Source organism: Thermobia domestica, chromosome 13, assembly GCF_964235325.1.
Source record: "Thermobia domestica chromosome 13, izTheDome1.hap1.1, whole genome shotgun sequence".
Taxonomy (NCBI): domain Eukaryota; kingdom Metazoa; phylum Arthropoda; class Insecta; order Zygentoma; family Lepismatidae; genus Thermobia; species Thermobia domestica.
Window position 1 is genome coordinate 25887014 of NC_137466.1, and position 21464 is coordinate 25908477.

Sequence of the window (21464 nt, forward strand, 5' to 3'; positions counted from 1 at the left end):
CTTCTTTTCAGGTTTAACTACCATATTGTTGGCTATCGCTTGTTTTGTTGAATCTGACACGCAGGGATCAACAAGTGAAAGAGGAATTAGGAATTCAGACAGATACCATAAATGCCTTTTCATCGCCATAAATGCTGCATTCATAAATTTTTCGTTATGATCAGGCACGTAGCCAAGGGGGAGGGGGGTCCGGACCCCCCCTTCGAGACCACAAATTTACATTATAAGTAAATATTTCATTCAATCAATTGCGAATTATTGTATTCTTTTTTGCAAAAAATACCATTATTTCACAGAGAAAAAGCATCACTTTGTTAATCAGTAATGGCCTCCAACACAAAATACTAGCCAAAACTAGCTAAATGAACGTTACCCACACCTAGCGGACACCCATGTATTCAGATGCATGGAGCGCAACGTAAGGAATCGTCGTTTCAATTTATAATCACATTTAGATCTTTTTCCCTTGCACGAATATATTCGTGGTTTTAAGTTAAGCGGTTAAATATTGTGCAAGATTGAGCGACCTCTAAATATAGTCCTACATTGGTGATTTTTTCCTCATGAATGCATGTGACTGGTAGAAATAAAATAACAAGTGACCCATTAGTGAATTTAAAACTTTAGTTTTTTCATATGTTTTTGGACCACCCTAATATATATATTGCAACAATATCTTCATTGTATATTTTCCATGGAAAATATAAAAGTTTGCTTGCATTTTCACAGAAAATATGAATCAGGTACGTCAATCTTATCATTGTTTCTATACTACGTTCTTATTGTAGGAAATAACAAAAATACAGTATTGAGCTCTTTTACGGCTATATAGTTTACGTATTCGCTTTCAGGGCAGAAGACACAGGTTCTATTTCAATGTAATTCGTATCCCATGTTAGCTGCAAGTCCACATCTCATATAACCGCAGTGCTGAAAAGGAACGTCATATTAGATATCGATCAATTAATGTAAAGATGTTGGAAAATATATGTTGATAGTACCTAATCAAATCCAGAACTATATCTATTGACACAGTTGGAGAATATCCTATATCGGAGCTTAACTTCATTGTCATTTTTTGTTTTCGGTATTCTTGAACTCTTTTAACAAGAGAAAAGATTTCGTGCATATGCATCTACTCTGCTTTCAGATCTCGTGTACTAACTCAGATCAAACGTACAATTGAAAGTTTATGTCGTCGGAGTAAAAAACCTCAATCAGCAGTCAATAATTTGGTTATGGGTATGGATGGATACACATTAAACGTAATATTCTTACTTTATGGTTAGTGGTTATTTAATTATTTCTGCATGTTTTTACTTTTAATTTTTTTTCCTGTAAAACTTTTGTAAAAGAATTCGGAAAATTTAGTTATTGTCACAGATAACACCAGAGTTCCAGAAAATCTGTTGATTACTTTCTGCACTTCAGCCAGGTGTTTCTTGAAAAATTGTGACGTACCATTTAAATTTTGACACTAAGTTTGTGGACAATTCTTGGTGAAGAAGAAAATAAGGAGAATTCAGAAATCTGTTGGTTACTTTCTGTATTTCTTTGTTTTTCATTGTCTACAATAATTTAAACTTTTTGCAGGAGTAATTACCTCTTTATATTACGTATATACACAAATTAGTATAATCACCTTTGTACATCTGAACTTATTTTGATAAATAAATTCGTGGTGCTAATGAAGGGAATGTAAGATGAACGGCATTTTCAGTTCCCCATAAAGCTTGAGAATTAAAACTAAATAATTGTAAAATTCGTAACAAACTAATTTGACTGTAACTGAAAGCTAATTCCGTGAACATGAGTTGTTGGAATACTGTATCAGGATCTTGGGTTGGATTGCTAGTGTTGCTAGTTTTCAGGGCACATATTTGAGTAATTGTTCGGATCCCAATTTAAACAATGCGTTTCATCTCACATAGCTTTGGTACTAATAATGGACAGTAAACACTAATTAATAATAAACAGTGTTTTTTCTAACGAACTATTGCTTATATGATTTCCGTTTATGCTATTACATGAAACAAGTTTCAGAAATTTTTTACACTTCAGCTTAATTCAAATTTCCAGTATAGGTTTGTAAAATTTAATATACAACCAAAAAGTTTTCCAAGTTTAGATTTCTGCGTAGGATAATATAGCAGTGCTACATTTTGGCTGTTCAAATTGAAAGAGTAGTGCGCTATTTCTGGTCAGTTCTGTTCGTTGGTGAGTGCTAAGTTTCTTTTTAAAATATCTCCTACCTTTCTCATTATTATAAGTAGTTTTGACATTTCCAGAAACACTACCGTTTTCGTCAACCATTATACGAGGGTAAGCTGATAAGTTCTCGGCCCGACCCAGAAGGACTTGAGCTGCAGGCATGAAAGTGTGAGGCTATTCAACATAGTCCCCTCGAAGGTCAACACACTTGGCACTTCGATGCTGCAACTTCTCCAACCCCTCAAAAAAAAAAAAAAAAAAAAAATCTCAAGGTCTGCAAAAACCTGTTCCGCAGCTGTTATCACCTCTTCATCACTGTGAAATTTCTGTCCTTTCAGTGCTGTTTTGAGTCTTGAAAACAGATAATAATCAGAAGGGGCAAGATCTGGCGAGTAAGGTGGGGGGTCAATGCATTGAAACCCTAGGTCCCTCAGAAAATCCATTGTTCTGCCAGCCTTGTGGACGGGAGCATTGTTCTGCAAGAACAAGACACCTCGTGTCAACTTTCCCCGGCGCTTTTCTTTAATAGCGTCCTTTACCTTTGCCAGCAGACTGCAGTAATACCCTGTAGTTATGGTTTGGCCCTTTGGAAGGTAGTCTGAGAGGAAAACACCATCCTTATCCCAAAATATTGAGGCAAGCACATTCCCTGTGGACTTTTGTGCTTTGAATTTTTTGGGCCTTGGAGATCCTGAGTGGCGCCACTCGCATGACTGCTGTTTGGTTTCCGGATCAAAGTAATGCAACCACGTTTCATCCTGGGTAAGAAACCGATTCAAAAAATCGTCCTTGGAGTTCGCAAAATGCCGTAAAATCAGCTGCGATGATCTCACACGTTCGCGTTTCTGATCCGCGTTCAAACATTTCGGAATCCATTTCGCAGAAAGTTTGCGCATGTCCAACTGATCATGGATTATTGACCCAACACGTTCTTTGGATATGTGCACTTGGTCAGCTATCTCCTGAAGCGAAATCCGTCTGTTGCTCAAAATCAGGTCATGAATTTGGTCCACTTTTTCCGGAGTTGACACTGACACTGGCCTGCCACACCTGTCACCATCTTCTGTTGAAAATTCACCACGCTTGAAGTTCGCAGACCATTTCTTCACAGTGGAGAATGAAGGGTACTGTCCACCCAATGTGTCTAGCATGCAACCATGGATTTCCTTGGGCGACTTCTGTTGCAAGAAGAACAACTTCATTACACCTCGCAACTCCTCTTTGGTGAATTTGACATCTGGCTCCGCCATGGTTCATTCAATTACCTGAAAAATAAAAAAAATTCATGGTTGAATCGTGAAATTTGGTACTTAAACACATAAAAGATAAACATTTCACATGACCTCAATTACATCAGGGTAGTACATTCGGATGGGGGTCGGGCCGAGAATGTATCAGCCGTATAATATTCTTAAAAAGTGTTTAAACAACAAAACATTTTACACAGTTCTGTAAAATTTTAAAACTAATAAGTGGTTCCATTAGGACATTTATAAAATAATTAACGTTGGTGAAATGGACAATTCTTGAACAGGATGTTAAAAGTAAGCTACTTGAAGATCTATCTTGCAAAAGTACTTCTTGAGAGAGCTTATTTAAAAAACATTGAATAGTGTTAACAGCAAAATCATATTAACAATTGTACATGAAATCTTCAGGAAATCCAGTTTTTTAAAAAAGAAAAGGAACAAATGAGAACTATATTTGTTTGTAATTGTTGTTTCTAATTGTTTTTTAAATGCAATATTTGATACTAGAGTCAGTACTATTTATATTATTATCATATATAATACACATTAAACTCACGCGTACACACAGAACTTTTTCGTGGATATATGGTTACCGTATGCACCTTTGACGCGGGACCCCGCGTTCTATTCCCGATAGGAACTCATGTGGTTCGGATCTCACTTTAAGGTGGAGGTCCACGTCTTCTATAGCCTAGGTGTTAAAAGGGGCGTTTAACTTAAAATTAATCAATCCATCAGTTAATTTTAAACAGATGTTTGCTGCACCAAAATTATTTATATTAAAATCTCACCCACCGAGACACTAATACGCATTTTTTATAATTGCATCCGTATAAATGATGATCACTGAGCACTTCGAAGAGTGATTTTGATTTAATTTGGAGTTTAGTGGCCCTTAAATCAGCATGACTATATATGAGACGTAGATATACATAGAATTCGAACATGATGAGCTCCCGCCAGGAATAGAACCCGAGTTTCCCGCGCTCACGACGCGCACACATACTGTATACTTACGAGGGAGCTCTACTTGGAAGGGCGAATTCGTCTAAATGAGTTATAGGGATGAACCATAGAAATCTGATGTTAAAGGAAAACATACATCAAACTTACTATTCGTCATAAAAGGTTTGCTTCACTTGTGCTATATAAAACGTAAACGAAAAAAAACTAAAGTGCATTCGTCTTTATAGGACTATAAATTTTGGTTCTAGTAATCGACTGGCCTCATTATCAGCATCTTATGTGCTGCACATCTTTCTCCCTGTGACTGTGAGGACTTATTAGTCCGAATAAAGTGAGTTCATTTGGTCTTTTAAATGAAGTTCTCAGTTACGTACCCCCTAAATGATTAGTTTATCCGTAACACAATTAGGAGAAGAAAAAGTCGAAACTCCGCGCGGATTAATTGTCATAAAATTTAACTGTGACTGGTCGTATTAACCAGTGGTTCTATTCAGCTCAATTTATTATAGTGCTGGTATTTCCTTCTATTGTAGTGCTGGTATTTCCTTCATTCTTCGAGAGGGCAGCATGAGAATAAGTAGACCTCAAGAATTAGGGTATTTAAGAGGTCGATCAAGGACAATGTAGATATATGTACAGATAGTAATATTTTGCAAAGCATATAGTAAGTCAGTATTTTCTAATTCATTTGATCATATATTAAAGAAGAGGACAAATATTTTACATAAATGTTTCATACTCAACACATAACTCTAATTTCTAATATGGAGAGAGATTTCTAAATAAAAACTTGAATAATACTTAACACGATTCGCTTTATATAAACCAGATATTTAAACTCAATACTCCAACTTACGACAGCTTTTTGATAATTGAATATGCTGCTCGATGGCTTTCCATTCTTCTTGTTGATGAGGTTCTTTTCTTTAGTTTTACCATTGATGAGAGGCCTCTTCTTAAGAAGAAGAGAGGGAAAATAATAAAAGGTTAGCCGTTAAGTGAGATCATTAATGCTCGAATTTAGCATACAAATATATAATTTTCATTAAGTTAGGTATTGTTTCACAAATTTTAAAAGTTATTTCAATTTTTTTTTAAAAAATTGAACGCCTTCGAGTCACATTGGATTATCCTTTCAATAAGGAATAAAATGATAAATGATTTTTTTTTGCCAAATTGTGTATTGAAATTATCTTAACACTTATGTGGTAAGACTAATCAAAGCTAGGGAAACAGTGAAAATAACTGGCCTGAGTGTAAGCAGGATTCACAATTAAATTGTATGAAGCAGACAACGTTGGCATCAAACAATTTGCCGTCGTGTTTGTAAAGTAGGTTGTTATTTCCTGATATTTTGTGGCGATTCCAGATGTAAAGAATTGTTTATACCAAAGAGCTTAACAAGGAGATTTTGAACCACATCCCAATGGTAAGGTCCTTTATAATGCCAATTCTGTTGAGGGCACATAGCCAACAATTTTACGGAGGGTTGAAATGGGAAGTATCAAGACTTGCTTTATCATCAGCGTCCCTCCTTTGGGGAATCCCGTTCTACTCTCAAGGGATTATTCAGGGTAAGAGAGGAGAGTGTCCTAGAATAACACTGAAATACCAATGTTAAAGTAATCCAGAAGAGATTACATGTTTTTGAGACTCAAATTTCCACGGGTGGTGCAATTGAAATTTCCAATTTTATGTCTGATGGGAAACCACTCTTCTGTAATGCAATCAATGAAACGAAGTCACACTATGTAGCCATAAACTTCTTGTATCAGGAAACAATGTGTTCTGGAACAGGGTCTTGTAAAAGTACACCATGAAAAACAGTTGCAAGAGATTTTCGTTGACAAGTTAAAACTGGGACATTCTGCAGATATAGCTGCGGAAAACAAGGGGATGAATTAACACACACACCATGCGCCTTTGAATTGTGAAATTTCATGCCAGTAACGTAACATTGAGAAATGAGCTCCTTGGCTAGGAAGCAACAGCATGTTGAGTTGTTCCTCAGAAACACTGTGGATGTGAATCTTGGAGAAAATGTTCGTGCAGTCGCATACGAGTTAGGCATACACCGTACCGCTATCATTAGGAGGATCCGTAAAGTCGTAAGGTGGATTCGTAGATATCAGGTGCGTGCCAAGAAGGATCGCCGTCTGGAGGCATGAAGTTTTTTTTCTCTGAGTGAACGGAATAACCGGAAAATGATTGCCATTTGTGATTAGATCATATACAATCGGAGAGCGGTTAGATCTTGACCAGCATGCAGGGTCCCCCTTCACTCGCTGAAAATGTTGTGTAGTTTAACAGTTTAAGATTCGTGCTTATGTACCGAGGTAAGGGAGACGTAATGTTGATAATGAACGAAAACGGTAAAATAGAAGAGTGGGAGAAAACCGAAGAACCCCGAGAAAACTCACACAGACGATATGTGTCCACTACAAAGGCCACTTGACGTGGGCTCGGTTCGAACCAGGAACCGCACGCACAAGAGTTGAGCACTCTACCACTGAGCCACTCTGTCCACCAGAAGGTATTGTTGCAGATATATTAAGTATGAAATATTATCTTTCTGCATTGAAGCAAATCATCACTGGAGGTCGTTCCTGTGCTGAACTCCATGAAATGTATTGCAAACTTGTCCGTAAGCGTCCAGCAATGGGCAACAGACATGGTATCATAATGTTACGCTACAATGAATCCCCATAAATGGCTCAAACAACGATGTAGATATCCACGATTTCGAGCATGAAACCCTTTCGTACCCGCCATATCTTCGTGCGCTTCTTCCTTCGACTACTACCCCTTCCGGCGTCTCGATCACTTTGGAGGGAGGAGCTTTCCTAATGACTGGCAGCAAAACTGTTAAAAAATTCTCCGCATCGCAGACTCTAGACTTCTTATATCATGGAATCGTACGTTGAGCGATGGCAGAAGTGGTCTTGGGTTACTAAGAATTGTATTTTTCGTTATTTTTTGTAAACGTTAGTCGAATATTTCAATCACACTAACACGATATAAGTAATAGCAATGCTTTGTTCATTTCTAATATTACAATTTGATTTATTTTACTTTTGCAGCTTTTATTTTATTTTATTTTTACTACTTTTACTATTTATACTAAAACAGCTCAGCTGACACATGGGTCGAAATAGTCGAGAGCGATCAGCAATGTCTGGCCGTTTTGAGCTCCGGCATCGGAACAGCTTCAAATGTGACACCGGGTTTTCCATATTTAGAGACTAACGTGTCTTACCGATCTCCCCATACCCACGATGCCCGAGGAGCCCCTCTGTCAGCGGAGATACGTGTCCCCCACAAGTAAACCCGTGCTTTTGGGCCGGTTATAGTCACGGGTAGTGTGCAGCATAGAATTACGCGGCGTAGTCAGGAGATGAAGATAGACCAAAAGATCTCCACCGGAAGCTTCTCCAATGGTGCAAAGCGACAACAACACTGTCGGGACGGTTGATCGGTTTTTCGAATATTGTTCGAACACACCTCACTTTGCGACATTGAAACCAACGTATTCGTGACCAGGGGCGGATTCAGGAGGGACTTCTGGGCGGGGGTTGTAATATTGCTACTCAGAGATACTTTTAAGAGCTCCAAACTCTGGGATGGGTTATATATATATATATATATATATATATATATATATATAAAAGAAAGTTTCCTCTTCTGGGGGACAATCGCCCCCCACCGTGGATCCGCCCCTGCGTGATCTACAGAGCGTACCGGCTTTCCACATATTCATATCGACCCTGGTACTCACCGGTCAAGAAAGTAGGGAGTCAACAATGCATTGGGTGGAGTACTCTTTTTCACATCGGATTATATTAATCGTAGTTATGAGGACTTTTAATGTAATCACTAAAAGAGGGCGTAACCTCAACCGATTTCGATCAGAAATTCTGTACCTGGGCACAATAGTTGTTTAAGCAGTGAACTTTCGGTATTGAGGTTTACGTTTCCTAGAATGTCACAGGCGTGTTTTAATTAATGCACCAAAGTTTTGAAGATCATAACATTCTTAAGCAAGATGTAGGGATTCAAACTTTGATTGTAACATAAAAGGCACTGACTGTCGTAGCTTCAGTGAGTGTGACCCTTTTTTGTTTTTTGTTTTTGTATCATTCCATTTGCCATTAAAACACTCTCGTACCTAGGTGCACATTTAATATCTGTTTATAAGGTGTTACTAGACTACTCAACAACCAAAGAAGAAACAAACAGGACATGGGAACGAGCAACACTTTATCAGTACTCGCAATCGCAATATTACAGGCACCAGCAAATCCAGCATCTCGTTGACTTGTCAATTGTTCTCACACAACTAAAACACAGCACAGGTACAGCGTAGATGCCCAGTGACATTTTACGTGGAATTTGGACTTTCCCACACGTAGGGATAGGAAGGGCTCTTGAATTGAGTTTGCCAAATTTCACGAATTTATTAGAGGTACACTCAAATAATCAACTATCTACATTATATAAAGCAATTAATTGAGTTTTTATAAGGTTTCAATAAAATTAAACACTATAACCCGTTATTTCCTGTCACTCGATTCAATAATTTGATTAAGTTTTTTATTCCCATTTTGTCCAATTTTCCCATCTCAAATTTCACTGTTTTTTCTCGAAACAAACGCGTTTTTTCCCGCACTCACATCACTAGTAACATGTGCTCAAAGAAATAATACACCCTGAAATGTGGGGATCCTTACAATATAAATAATTGTCGGTCAGTATTTATGGTTTTTGAATATGATAGATTTTGCAGTTATTGAAATTCCTATGAAAGAAAGTATAATTTGTAGTGGGTGTTAATTGATTTCAATACTATTTTCTTTTCAGACTTACAAGAGACAAAACCAATGAAATCATTTCAAAACAAGACATACTTTACAACGAAGATGCTATAAATAAAGAGGAATATGAATTCATAATAGACAATACACCATCAGAAGATGATACATTATATGGCACTAGTGAAAGTGATTTAACAAATGTATCAGAATTATCAAAACTAAATAAGTGTAATTTGGAAAGTGTAAGTGAGAACTGTGCACCCACAGGAAGTCCTTCAACCATGTACTCGTGTAGTGATTGTAACAGGACATTTTCCTCTAACTCGTTGTTTAAATTACATGTAAAGTTTCATCAAAGTATTAAGATTTACAGCTGTAAAGATTGCAACATTGCGTTTGGTAAAGAAATAGAACTAAGGAAACACTTACTTACTCATGGGAAGACAATGAGTTTTTCTAAGAAAAAAGTGAAGCAGCTAACATTCTCATGTCGATTATGTTCTAAAACATTCCGGAATAGTAATGGTTTGAGAAGACATCAAGAAGATCACGCTACTACTAAAGAATTTTTATGTTCAATATGTGAAAGAGAGTTTGCTTACCAAGTTAATTTCAACGACCACTTAAATAAACATAAACATTCGTTCAGCAAACACTTACAACACCATGGCATTAACCATGTACTTGGCAAAGCTCAATGCCAAATATGTGAAAAACTGTATCTGACAATGCCAGAACTGGCTGAAGATGTAAAATCTCATGCCTCAGAGACTTTAGTTGAATGCACAGTCTGTAATAAAACCTTTAACTCGAGATCTAAACTCATCTTGCATTCAGAGAATCACGCTGTTACTAAAGAACTTTTATGTTCAGTATGTGGGAAACAGTTTGCTTATAAATACAATTTAAACAGACACTTATATTACCATAGCTTTAACCATGGTCGTAGTAAATATATGTGCAAATTATGTGGAAAACCGTATGTGACAATGCTAAAACTGACTCAACATGAAAAAACTCATGCCCCCGAGACTTTATATAGTGAACAGTTTGTTTAAAACTTTTAGTTAGATATATAAGCTCATCTTGCATTAGAACCACGCTGTTACTAAAGAATTATCTTCAGTATGTGGGAAGCAATTTCATCTTAACCACAGGCGTATTAAGTATAAATGCAAAGTATAGCGAATATCTCTCACATGGCCGAGAGACTTTACTAGATTGCCAAATCTATAATAAAACTTCAAAAATTTGGTCTCATCTGACATTTGGAATACTTTCTGAGTAAACCATTTAAGTGTTTTAGTGCCACAAAAATTTGTTATAAACTCAGTATTATCAGGCAATTGTCATGGGGAGTTTTAAACGTTTTGTGTTCCTATATGTTTCTAACATTGTTAAATAAGTTACCATTGTGAAGCATGTAAGAATTCATGTTCAGATGTCTTTTTAGTGTAAAGTACGTCGTGATCAACGTAAACTTACCTTTATCTCGTTTTCTGAATCATATCGATCTTCTAAAGCATGTTTGCTGTCAGTTTCTGCTACGAGCATTCTACTGAAACAGAAAAATTCATGAACAACTGTCAGTGTGTTTTAGGCTTCAAATCTTAAATACAAGCTGCAGGATCGAGCGCATCGCTCGTAAGGGTCCATCACCTTTATTGTCAGAGGTTGATACATATGACACCGTATAAGTGTATATGCAGCAAGTAACACGTAATAAACACGTTATATTCTCTTATTAAAGCAATAAAGAACAGCCTGATTATTGGAGAATACGTGTACAATTCAGGATGATATAAGATAATCGCAAACACAGCTGCCAAAAATTCTGTTACGGCCACAGCCATAGAAGTCTTATTAGTATTATTCTAGTGGCATTATTATAACATTGTACAGTTTCTATAGTAGACCAAATAGGCCTTGGTGCATAATGAAGATTATAAATTGAGTGTAAGACAAAAAGAACATCTTGGTATGCAAAACAGCAAGCCATAGCCTAGAGGATAATAGAGAGTGGTCACCGGAGTGTCTCAAACAATGTATCCGGCCAGGCCTCTGGCGTGAGAGACTCGGGTTCGGTTCCCGGCGGAAGCTCATGTGTTTCGGACTTTATGTTAATCAATCGGTCCACGTCTCATATAGACTCGCTGCTGAAAGGGACGTTAAACTCAACTCAGTCGGCCAGGACCTGCTGCGCTTTGCGAGATTTGAACAGAAGGTGCCGAGGGCAGGAACGAATGATGTCCAAATACCTGGAATCAATATTAAGAGAATTGTTGGCAGGGTTGGCCTGTATACCAAGGTAATGTAAGAGCCGTAGTAGGCGTGGGAATATTTTTTCTACATTAATAGCCCAAGTAGTATGGCTAAGAATATCTACGCCTGACAGAAGGTCTCAGGGAAGTCACTGATGAGTAATCAACTAGATAACTCACTAAATGTGCTACATGCACACTGAGTTCTTGGAGCAGAAAACGTTATATAAGTAAACATCAGATTTTATGCGCTTTGCAACTATGCTGTTAAATGTGTTAAAATATGCACTAACAATGCAATAAAAGAGTATTTTCAAACATGCAGCAAAGTTGTGACAAAATTTTGTATATGAAATAAAACATCGAAATTGTACTTTATCTTCCAGGGACTTCTCTTCAGAATTTATTTTTATGACAGTTACAGTTTATATATTTCTAACTTTTTAAAATATACATAAATTATGAGATTAAAATAAACACAGTGATATGAGAACACCATCTCAAGGTTTTCTACACGTTTCCACTGTACAAAATAATAATATATAAAAGTTTTTAAGGATTTACTTCTTCCCGTAATTAACCTTATAGTATATCACAAGATGCCTCTCTTTACTTCATTTTTTTGGTGTCAGTTTGTGACATTCGTAGCTAGAAAATAACCTGTTTACATCAATAGATGTTACTGGATAATATTTATAGAGAGGAGCAAGCGTAGTTTTCTGGCAAGTTGAAATGTAACCTCTAAAGATATTTCCATGGCTTGAATTGTTTTGTAGTCAGTTCCTGGCAATAACATCCGTCATTTTCTTTTCCGCAGAGCGTCCGAATTTACCAGGAACTGACTGGAACTCGTGCCGAACTTCAGCAGCTAGAGCTAAGCATTCACTGAGCAGCATTCATTGTGTCTTTTGTTTCTGAATTGATGTGGACACGATATTACAATGTCTTTATTATCAAATTTCTGTTAACGTCTTGGTAATTGTAAGCGTCTTTACTCTACCGATCGGTTGCTAATATTATTGATCCTCCATAAACTAGAAACTCTTCCATCCTCCCATGCAAAAAATCATTCTGTTGCGTAGTCATGTGAATGCATTCAAAAATACAAACTAAAACTGGATGTATTCCATGCTATAAGCATACATCTCAAATAAAAACTTATAGAATATGTCGAATGTGCTCTTGCACTAATATATGCTCTAACCTTCGAAATATGCATTTATATGCACAATAAAACTTGGAATTCGAACTGTATTATTGTTGTTACAAGGTTCCTACTGGTCAGGGAAGTCAGGAGAAAACACAGGGAAAATGGTGGTTGTCAGGGAAAAAGACTGGAAATCAGGGAAAACCAGGGTAATTTTATAAAACATTTTCTACAGAAGGCTGTTTCAGCCTTATGGTAGTGAATTAGACCCGTGCCCTAGGACGTAAAACCCCGTTTCCACCAGTGATCATGCTCGATGTGAGAGCCCCGTTGGTGAACGATTGCATGACATCTTAGTTTCCACTGAAGGAGACCTCTATTGATCACTGCCTGATCCAATTTCGTCCACTTCTCGCACACTTTCCAAAGGCCACCAAGTGTGGTCGGACGACGCTTATTGATATTCCGTTTGAGGTTGAAAGCACAGAAGTCCATAGGAGATGCACCTAATGACTTGACGGGGATGTCTCGAAATGGGATAGCCTTTACACCTGTCTCCTGTTCTATACGTGTCATGTAGGCCACCGTTCGTTTGGCAGTATGGCTGCTGGCCTTGTCCTGGTGGATGAACACTCTGTCAGTGTCATTGCCATACAAAGCCGGGCATGTTGGCGATAGATGGGTTCCAGTACATGTCGATATAATATGCTGCATTCACCTTGACATTTGATAACACCCGGTGTATCGGAAGCTTTCCTTTTGCACAGAAACCCGTCACTACCATAAATTTCTTTGGAAAACTCTCCTTGCAGGAGCGAACCCACTTTGCATGAACGGTTCCATCACTGAGGTGGTAGTAAATTGCACGCATCTGCTGGGATCCTGTCAAAGAGACCCATACTTCATCTAAAGTGATCACATAACGCCATTTGTTACCTGCCAGGTAACCTTCATACAGTCTTTTGCATGCCGCCCGCCGTTCTGCGATGTGCGTTGGCTTCAGAACATGGACCCGCCGCTTGTGTGCTCTTCTGAGTCCCAAATTGTCGCGTATGATTCGGTGTACAGTTGCAGTTGACCGTCCAATACGCCTCGCTATGTCACGTTGAGTGGGTGGATTCTCCTGGGCCACAAACCGGCGGACCTTGGCAATGACGTCTTGACTGCGTTGTGGAGCCGGTTGCTTATTTTGCCCCTTTTGACGACACATGGCAATGGTTTGCTCTGGGTTTGCATTGCGATGGATGGCTGCATTAATTCCCTTATCAGACACTGTGAAACCTTTCTTCTTGCACTGTGTTCTTATTCGGCTATAGTTGTAGCTTATATCAGACAGTGCTACGATGTAGCCCTCTCAAAAAGGGTCGATTTTCGGCGACATTCTGCTCACACACGTCTCTTCTCTGCACGGCTTGTACACAAATGTCTGGCTACTTCGTACTGCGTGTGTCACGTTGCTGATGCGAAACTAGCGCCTCTGGTGGCGACTGCAAATTGCTACCAGAAGGATGAAACAGCCTTCTGTAACATTAATTGCACACCAGTTTCAGCTTAGCCAACTATTAATGATCACAGTATGGAACGTTGCTCAGATTTTTATTGATGGTAAGTAGAATGTACGTATGAGCAATTGATTATTATTTGTCTCTATAGAGTAAATGTTCTCATATATAAATATTCACCATTATTTATTCCTTATTTTATGTCAGACATCCGACACCTGTCATGAAAGTAAGGGAATTTCCTGCCAAAGGTCAGGGAGACGTCAGGGAAATAGATTTCTCCAGGTCAGAAGGAACCCTGTGTTAGAAACCCCTACCAAATTCAACAGAGTTGCATGTAAGCATACAAAATATGTTTGCATAAAAATCCGATGTCTAATGGTAAGAGACCTAAGGGACCAGCCCATAAGTAATCTAGTGAAGCGAAAAAATATATATACATTTGATTCCAAAATATGTTCGTGTATGAAGGCTAAGCGACACATGATAGACATCTTGTGCCAAACATATTTTAACAAAGTAATCTTTGGCGAGGCCAAGGTACCAAGGTCGGTAACCGTTGGTAAGGTCACATGAAATACTGTTTTATATAATTATGTCCATGGAATCATAGATAAGCCGCACAGATGTGGATTTCGGAATATAAAACACAGAAAAAAGAATTCATTATATCACGTAAATATTCAGTAATGGCAATTTTCTTTGCCCAGCTACGTAGACACCACTCGTGGGTTTGAATATTAGTATTGAGTTTCCAAAACATTGTGAAATCTATAATGAAGTTGGTGACAGTGTATAGTGTTAATAATAATTTTCTCAATTTATATCAGCTTTTGAAGGTTAAGAAAATATACATAATTAATTATGTTGATGAAGTTGTTAATTTCTTTTATTGTGAATTATATAAGGTAGTTGATGAATATACCGAAGAAACTGATAAGTAAACATTCATATATGCTTTTGTTCCGTGTTAACATAATCAAAATTTGAAGAAGTAAGATCGTATCTACTAATAATATAGAAACATCCCAGTGAGTGAGTAACTCTTTAATTCCTAATTATTAACAATCGCTGCTCCGCTATGTGGGCAGGTTGTATCTGACGGCTTTATTTGCAAATAGTGTTGATGCTGAATATTAACTTCGTTTGCTGCTTATTGTTAAAACAAAAGCCTATTGAGTGTAAAGAAAATTTTAATTACTTTTATAAAATACACAATATGCATTCCATGTCAGGTACAATGTAATTTAGTAAGTGAGCAATATGAAAACAGAATATTAACTACAGAAAGTTGTTACCGTTTATCTTTAGGATGGTGCAATAATTAACAATCTTTATCGCCAACACATACGAAGCATACTATCATTAACAGGCTGTAACCATAGTTAGACTTGAGCATTAATATTCGTGTAAGCGCAAATTAGTAGGTGCTTAAACTATGTTTTAAAAAAAAAGTTCAAACAATTCTAACTTTTAATTAAGTAGAATTTTAATCTTTAGCGTACAGCTAGTAAAAGGATCTGGGAAAACGACTATTTAGATGTAAGTTTTAAAAAATCTAATCGTTACTTGAATTATATGAGTTGTATTGATATTAGGAATACGTGTAGTATTGAACTGCCTTTACAAAATTATAATTATAAGATAGAAGGGAGCATCATTAAAGAACCCAAGAAATTCTAGAGCTATGTAGATACCAGTTGATGATCAAACTTGAATAGGAATCAATCAATCCTTTGAGTTTAACGACGGAAAAACTATCGATAATAAATTAAAGTGTGAAACTTTTGTTGCGTACTTTGTAACTGCCTACTCTTAATTCTCAGACAGGGTGTCTATCGGTCACAGAAGTCATGAAAAAGTCACGAAATCAGAAAACAATCATGAAAGTCAAGAAAAAGTCACGGAAGTTAGCTTTTGGGTCACGATTTTTTTATCTGTACAAATATAAGTATAATAAGTAAAATTTTGTAATACAAAACGACAAAATTCACCACCAAAAATATCTATGGTCAGCTTTAGACGCTATAAATCGCAAGCAAAGCACGCTTCTGTCGCACGAATGAAGATTCGGCCCAATTTGCACCCAAATTCGCTCTTGAGAATGTTACTAAATTTTATGATTTGGGAAAGAAAATGTCACGAAAATTCATTTTCAAATTTTAGTAGACACCTTATCAAAGAAATGGCCGAGCTTGAAAGAACGTGGACGATTGGTATGATAAAAGAACAATAACTACTGAGGTTTCCAATTGAAATGATATCTCACTTTAACTCCCCCACGAGGGAGACGGGTGATTAAGGCAAGTGAGTGAGGATGGAAGAAATGGTAGAATGAAATTGTGGGAGGAAACAGGCATATCGCAAGAAAATCTACGGACATGATGTTGTCCACAACAAACTTACTTGGCCGGGGATTGAACCAGGGACTTCACGCACCAGAGGTAAATTTTTGGTATTAAATAACCAATAAATATCCCGTCAGTATGGTTTAGATTGCAATAAACTGCAAAGGGAAAAATGAATTATCCCAACTTGGTCACGGAAGAGTTTGGAGGGGAATGAATGAATGAAGAACGCAAGAAAGGGAAAATAAGAAAGAAAATAACTTTTTAAAGAATATTTTCAAAGTTCTTTCCAAAAATTTAGTCACAGCTCACTTGCCGAATGATAACGTACTTACTACTTAACCAAGTTCACGTATTAATTACTTTAAATCGGATAATTTTATTAAATAAGAGAAATATTTTTAAGAGATTACATAATATTGCCTCTGCTTATATGTAGATGTACGTACATAACATTACATCATCTACAATATTGCTTAGTTCAATCCTAACACAAAATTATGAAAGCACATTAACATTTCTAGTGTAGTGGCCATCTTATCTTTACTCTTCTATTAAGTGCATAGAGCATACATATTAAACGCATATTGTATAGGGCTCATAGCGGATCAGTTTTTAAACTAAAAGTTACTTTTTTCAAGTTGGTAATTAAAAGTTACTTTTTTCAAGTTGGTCACTAAAAGTTAATTTAAAAAAAAAATTGTCAGTAAAAGTTACGTTTTTGGGAGGTAAAGTTACTTTTTTTGTGTGATTTGTCTTTTGCATTGGCAGTTTTCTAAGAAAAATATAAAAATAAATGGAAAAAGGCAGAAACCTGTTACTCATTACTCTTCTGAAAGCTTTAGTACTTGCTGCCACATATGATACAGTCAGCTTTATTCTCACTTCAGCTTTTATTCCTTCTAAAGTACAGTAGATGGTTGGTCGATGCTTAAGTTCTCAAGATGGGGTTGAGAACCCTTCTGTGTCTATTCTTTCTTCTATCATAATAGTCTTTTAGTTTTCTCTCGTAATAGTTAACGCTCCGCTCAACGTTGTGTTTGTGTGGTTCATCATGTTGGTTTTGTGTTGTGCTTCTTGTATGTTCTTAAGAGTAGATGAATTTGAATATTTCATGACTTTGAGAACTCTCAATGCTAAGTTATAGGTCAATGCTATAATGTCTTGGATGAAGAAATTCGGAAATAGGCCAGAACTGGTTCCACTTACTAAGAAGCTTCTTACATGCTAAGTCTGCTTACCGTAACTACAAAGCATACTTAGAAAACAAGAAAGAAGGAAGCTCAAAAACAAGAAGTAAAGAAGAAAAGATGAAAAAAAACAACAAACAAAGGGAGAGGCAATGGAGAAATTGACAAAGGAAAAAAAGGTCATGATGAGATTTTGGTCACTTTTTCGTGTGCTTTTGGTCACTTTTCAACTATTTACAAGAGACAGGGTGTCTACTGATACTGGAAATAGTGGAAATACTTGAATTATACTGGAATTTAATTTTAATACTGGAAATATACTGGAATTTTGATCCACATACTGGAAAAATCATGAAACTGGTAATTTGTCAACAATACTTTTTTGTAATTGTTTTAATAGTCTTAGAAACAATTTTGTATCCATTGAGATTGTAAATTTTTCCAAAACAAGAGTTGTGTACATTTTGTAATTAGATATTTAAAACAATGGTTGGAGTGGAGGGCTGAGAGGGAGAGTTGATAGGTCCTTTAAAAAATATTAAAAAATCATTGCATTTAAAAAATCAAGGTTAACTAAATTTATTAAAAATAAAATATTCTTTTGATGGTAAAACAATTACAAACCTGAAATCATCAAGTGTGTGACAATTCCTAAAAAAAACTTTAAAAAATCATTGTATTAGGTACAGGAATTTGGAGATAGTTATACTGAATGTACTGGAAATATACTGGAATTTTGAAAATGAAACTCAGTAGACACCCTGCTAGACCACTATGAGCCTGCCTGATATTGTATAATTTTCTGAAGTTATACAAATGTGACTGATTATCTTGAAAACAATGTAGGTGATTAAACATAATTTAGCTTGATTGTAAACAATTTAATTGAGCGTTCCAGATTCTAATAGCGCAGAATAGAATAGATAATGTAGTTACTGTCGAAGGTTTCAGTTCTAAATGTAATCACTCACTCCGAAGAAATTGAAATGCATTAATTTAGTAAACACTTATGACTTTTATAAAACGTAGCACTGAAATATTTGGCAACGTGCCAATGATAAGCATTTATTGGATAATTTTCACTTTAACTCGGGCAGATAAATTATATGGAGCCCAATTGTATACGCAACAGAAGTTACATAAGAAAATGACTTCTTACATACCGGCTTACATACAACAATTCTGACTTGAATTATGAAAGTTACAATCCCCAGGACAAACTTCCCAAACGTAGGTAGCCGTACGACAGTTCCTGTTTCTGTGGAATGACATAACTAATGTAATCAAGTAACACTTTGTACACTGAGCAGCAAGAATGGGAGAAAGCTGTGATGAAGCCCCTACTGTTGAACTAATATTAACAGTTAGTGTGACAAAAACAATATTACCGTTGTTTCAATAAACCATACAAATTCATTTCTTACAATTATTATTATTATTGCCTGCGCCCGTATTAAATTCTACTTTAAGAAACTTCTCGAAGCTAGGAAGACTGTGTACGAAAGTACAATATCTACATTCTTCCATAAGAACGATACAAACAAAACATGCTCCTGAGTTTACATACGTGTAAACGGTGACTATAAAGTAATGCAAGCGTAAGTGCCAATGACATGAATATTATTAATATTTTATATACTATATATATAATTTATTACAGTAAAAATATACAAATATTAATGCTCAACTCTTAATATTATTACAGTCTTTGCCCTATTTTGAAATAACTACATAGAAATAATAAAATTTTTAAGTTCAATTAAATTTTCACTTTTTTTTTTTTTTTTTTTTTTTTGACTGAATTGTTTGACACTGTATTATGAAAATTGTTTGTAGTTGTATTGTTTGTTTTCGAATGTTTACAGCCACAAAATTTACAATATACTATAACAGATATTAAATTATAATGCTATACACATACAATGTTTCTGACGTGTCCAATTCATACGTTCACTTTCTGAATGATATGTATAATTACGTGTATATTTAATAATTATGTGAAATATTTCAATTTCTTTACGTAACAGCATACCAGAATAAACATGACTTGTACTGTATCAAAATAGATAGGAAAAGCAAGACTATACGAATGATAGGCACAGGTTTACTAGAACACTTATTTTTAAACACTATACTTAGGAAAAGGATAGTAAGAGAGTAAGTCGGCACATTTTAATACTGGTATCTAGTGGCGAATGAAAATCATATGGTCACGAAAAAAGAGAAAGGACGTGTAGGGTGCGGAGTGTCGAGTGTGATGTACCTCATAAATAGATGAAATAAAGAAGAACATACAATAGTAAAAAGTAATAATGCTGAAGATGTATTGTGGGATGATATGTATGGAAACGAACTATGTGTAATGATGAACAATTTTGAAGATATGTGGTGTGATGGGAACTAATAGAGCTAATGAGGAAAGTAAGGTATAAAAGCGATTGATCGAGGAAGAAATGTTCTAAAAAAGAAGGAAAGGTAATGGTATGTAAGGAAAAAGTGTTGGGAATTGAGAGAGGGAATTAGTGTTGGAACAGTTACTTTTGTATATACCTAGGTATAATTTTATGTAAATATTGTAAATAAATATTTGTTAAATGTAATGTCATGTTTCATTTAAAAATACCTTCCTTAGTATAGTTGAGTGTACTTTAAGAAAAAATCTTCTTCTGAAACTTTGATGTATAATAAACGGGAAAACTATTTTAAAAATCTGCATAGCGTTTGTATATTAAAATGTCTACCTGACAAATTTACTTGTCATCTCAGACTTCACGAAGAGATAGTAAATGACTTCAGAAATCATGTGAGCAAAATAATAGTAAAATAAAATCTTTGACTTTTACGTCTCGTAGTTACATTTACTTGCATAAAGGAGACGAGAATGAATAAAGAATATAATAAGTCCCTTAGGAAACACAGCCACACATCACTTACGGAATTCAATTCAGACCAGCGAAACAAGAGGCGGATGCTGTACCATTGAGCTATGAGGTAAGTTAGAAATCGTTTTTATTTTAAAAGCCTTCTTTTTAAAGAGTGTATGACCTCTATATGGGTCAAAAGTATTTTATATTGAAATTACGAATACACTTCCGTTATAATTGAACTTGCTTCTTGCAAAAAAGGGGCACGTACTGTTGAGTAGATTAATATAAAAGTGTTCTTTTTCTTATTATTTTATTCAGTTAGAACATTGATTTATAATAATAGTATTAGAGCACATTGTAGATTTCTAATCGAGAATTTATACTAGTAAATTCACTATTGGAAGATAGAGTACTTTGAATAACATTTAAAGATCATAAGAGTACTAAATCTTCATAAAGAGAATACACATAAGTAATGGGAAATCATGCAGCGTACGTATGATAGGAAAATTAAAGTTTGTGCCACTATTAATGAAAGAAAAAAAGCAATAGGAAGACTTTGGCTGAGATGGTAGAATCTCGCAGAAATAGGAATACAAAGTAGAAGTGCATTCACTGAGCTAAGAACAAAAGTAAGTGAACAGTTTGTGTGAACACTGCATTAAATCTGAGGTTTTCATAGGCTATACACTTAGTGAATTGCAAATTAAACTTAAAACCGTGCAGTTTACAAGGGAATATACTTTTATTTTATAGCCTCAACGCAATTTCTTTCGCGTAGTGTGAAGTATGTCGATTTGTAGTCCTTAAACGATGATGTACCTGCTTAGCGAATTTTTTGTAGAAGGATTTAAGTAGAAATCAAATAACATAATAAAGACAAGTTTGGCACTGAGCAAAGCATACAGCAA

The 21464-nt window shown here is 35.9% G+C and overlaps 1 protein-coding gene across 5 annotated transcripts in view; it reads left to right on the plus strand.

The window, feature by feature from the left end:
- The window catches only part of LOC145668055 (uncharacterized), a 59508-nt gene extending 39222 nt beyond the window's left edge, over positions 1-20286 (plus strand). For 4 of the 5 annotated variants that reach the window (XM_081735543.1, XM_081735544.1, XM_081735542.1 and 1 more), the window contains one exon: positions 9285-20286. In XM_081735543.1, the coding sequence (XP_081591669.1) occupies positions 9285-10296 (1012 nt within the window). In that variant the 3' untranslated portion in view covers positions 10297-20286. The remainder of the gene's footprint in view (positions 1-9284) is intronic. The other variant, XM_081735546.1, reaches the window with a different exon arrangement.
- The last annotated feature ends 1178 nt before the right edge of the window (positions 20287-21464 follow it).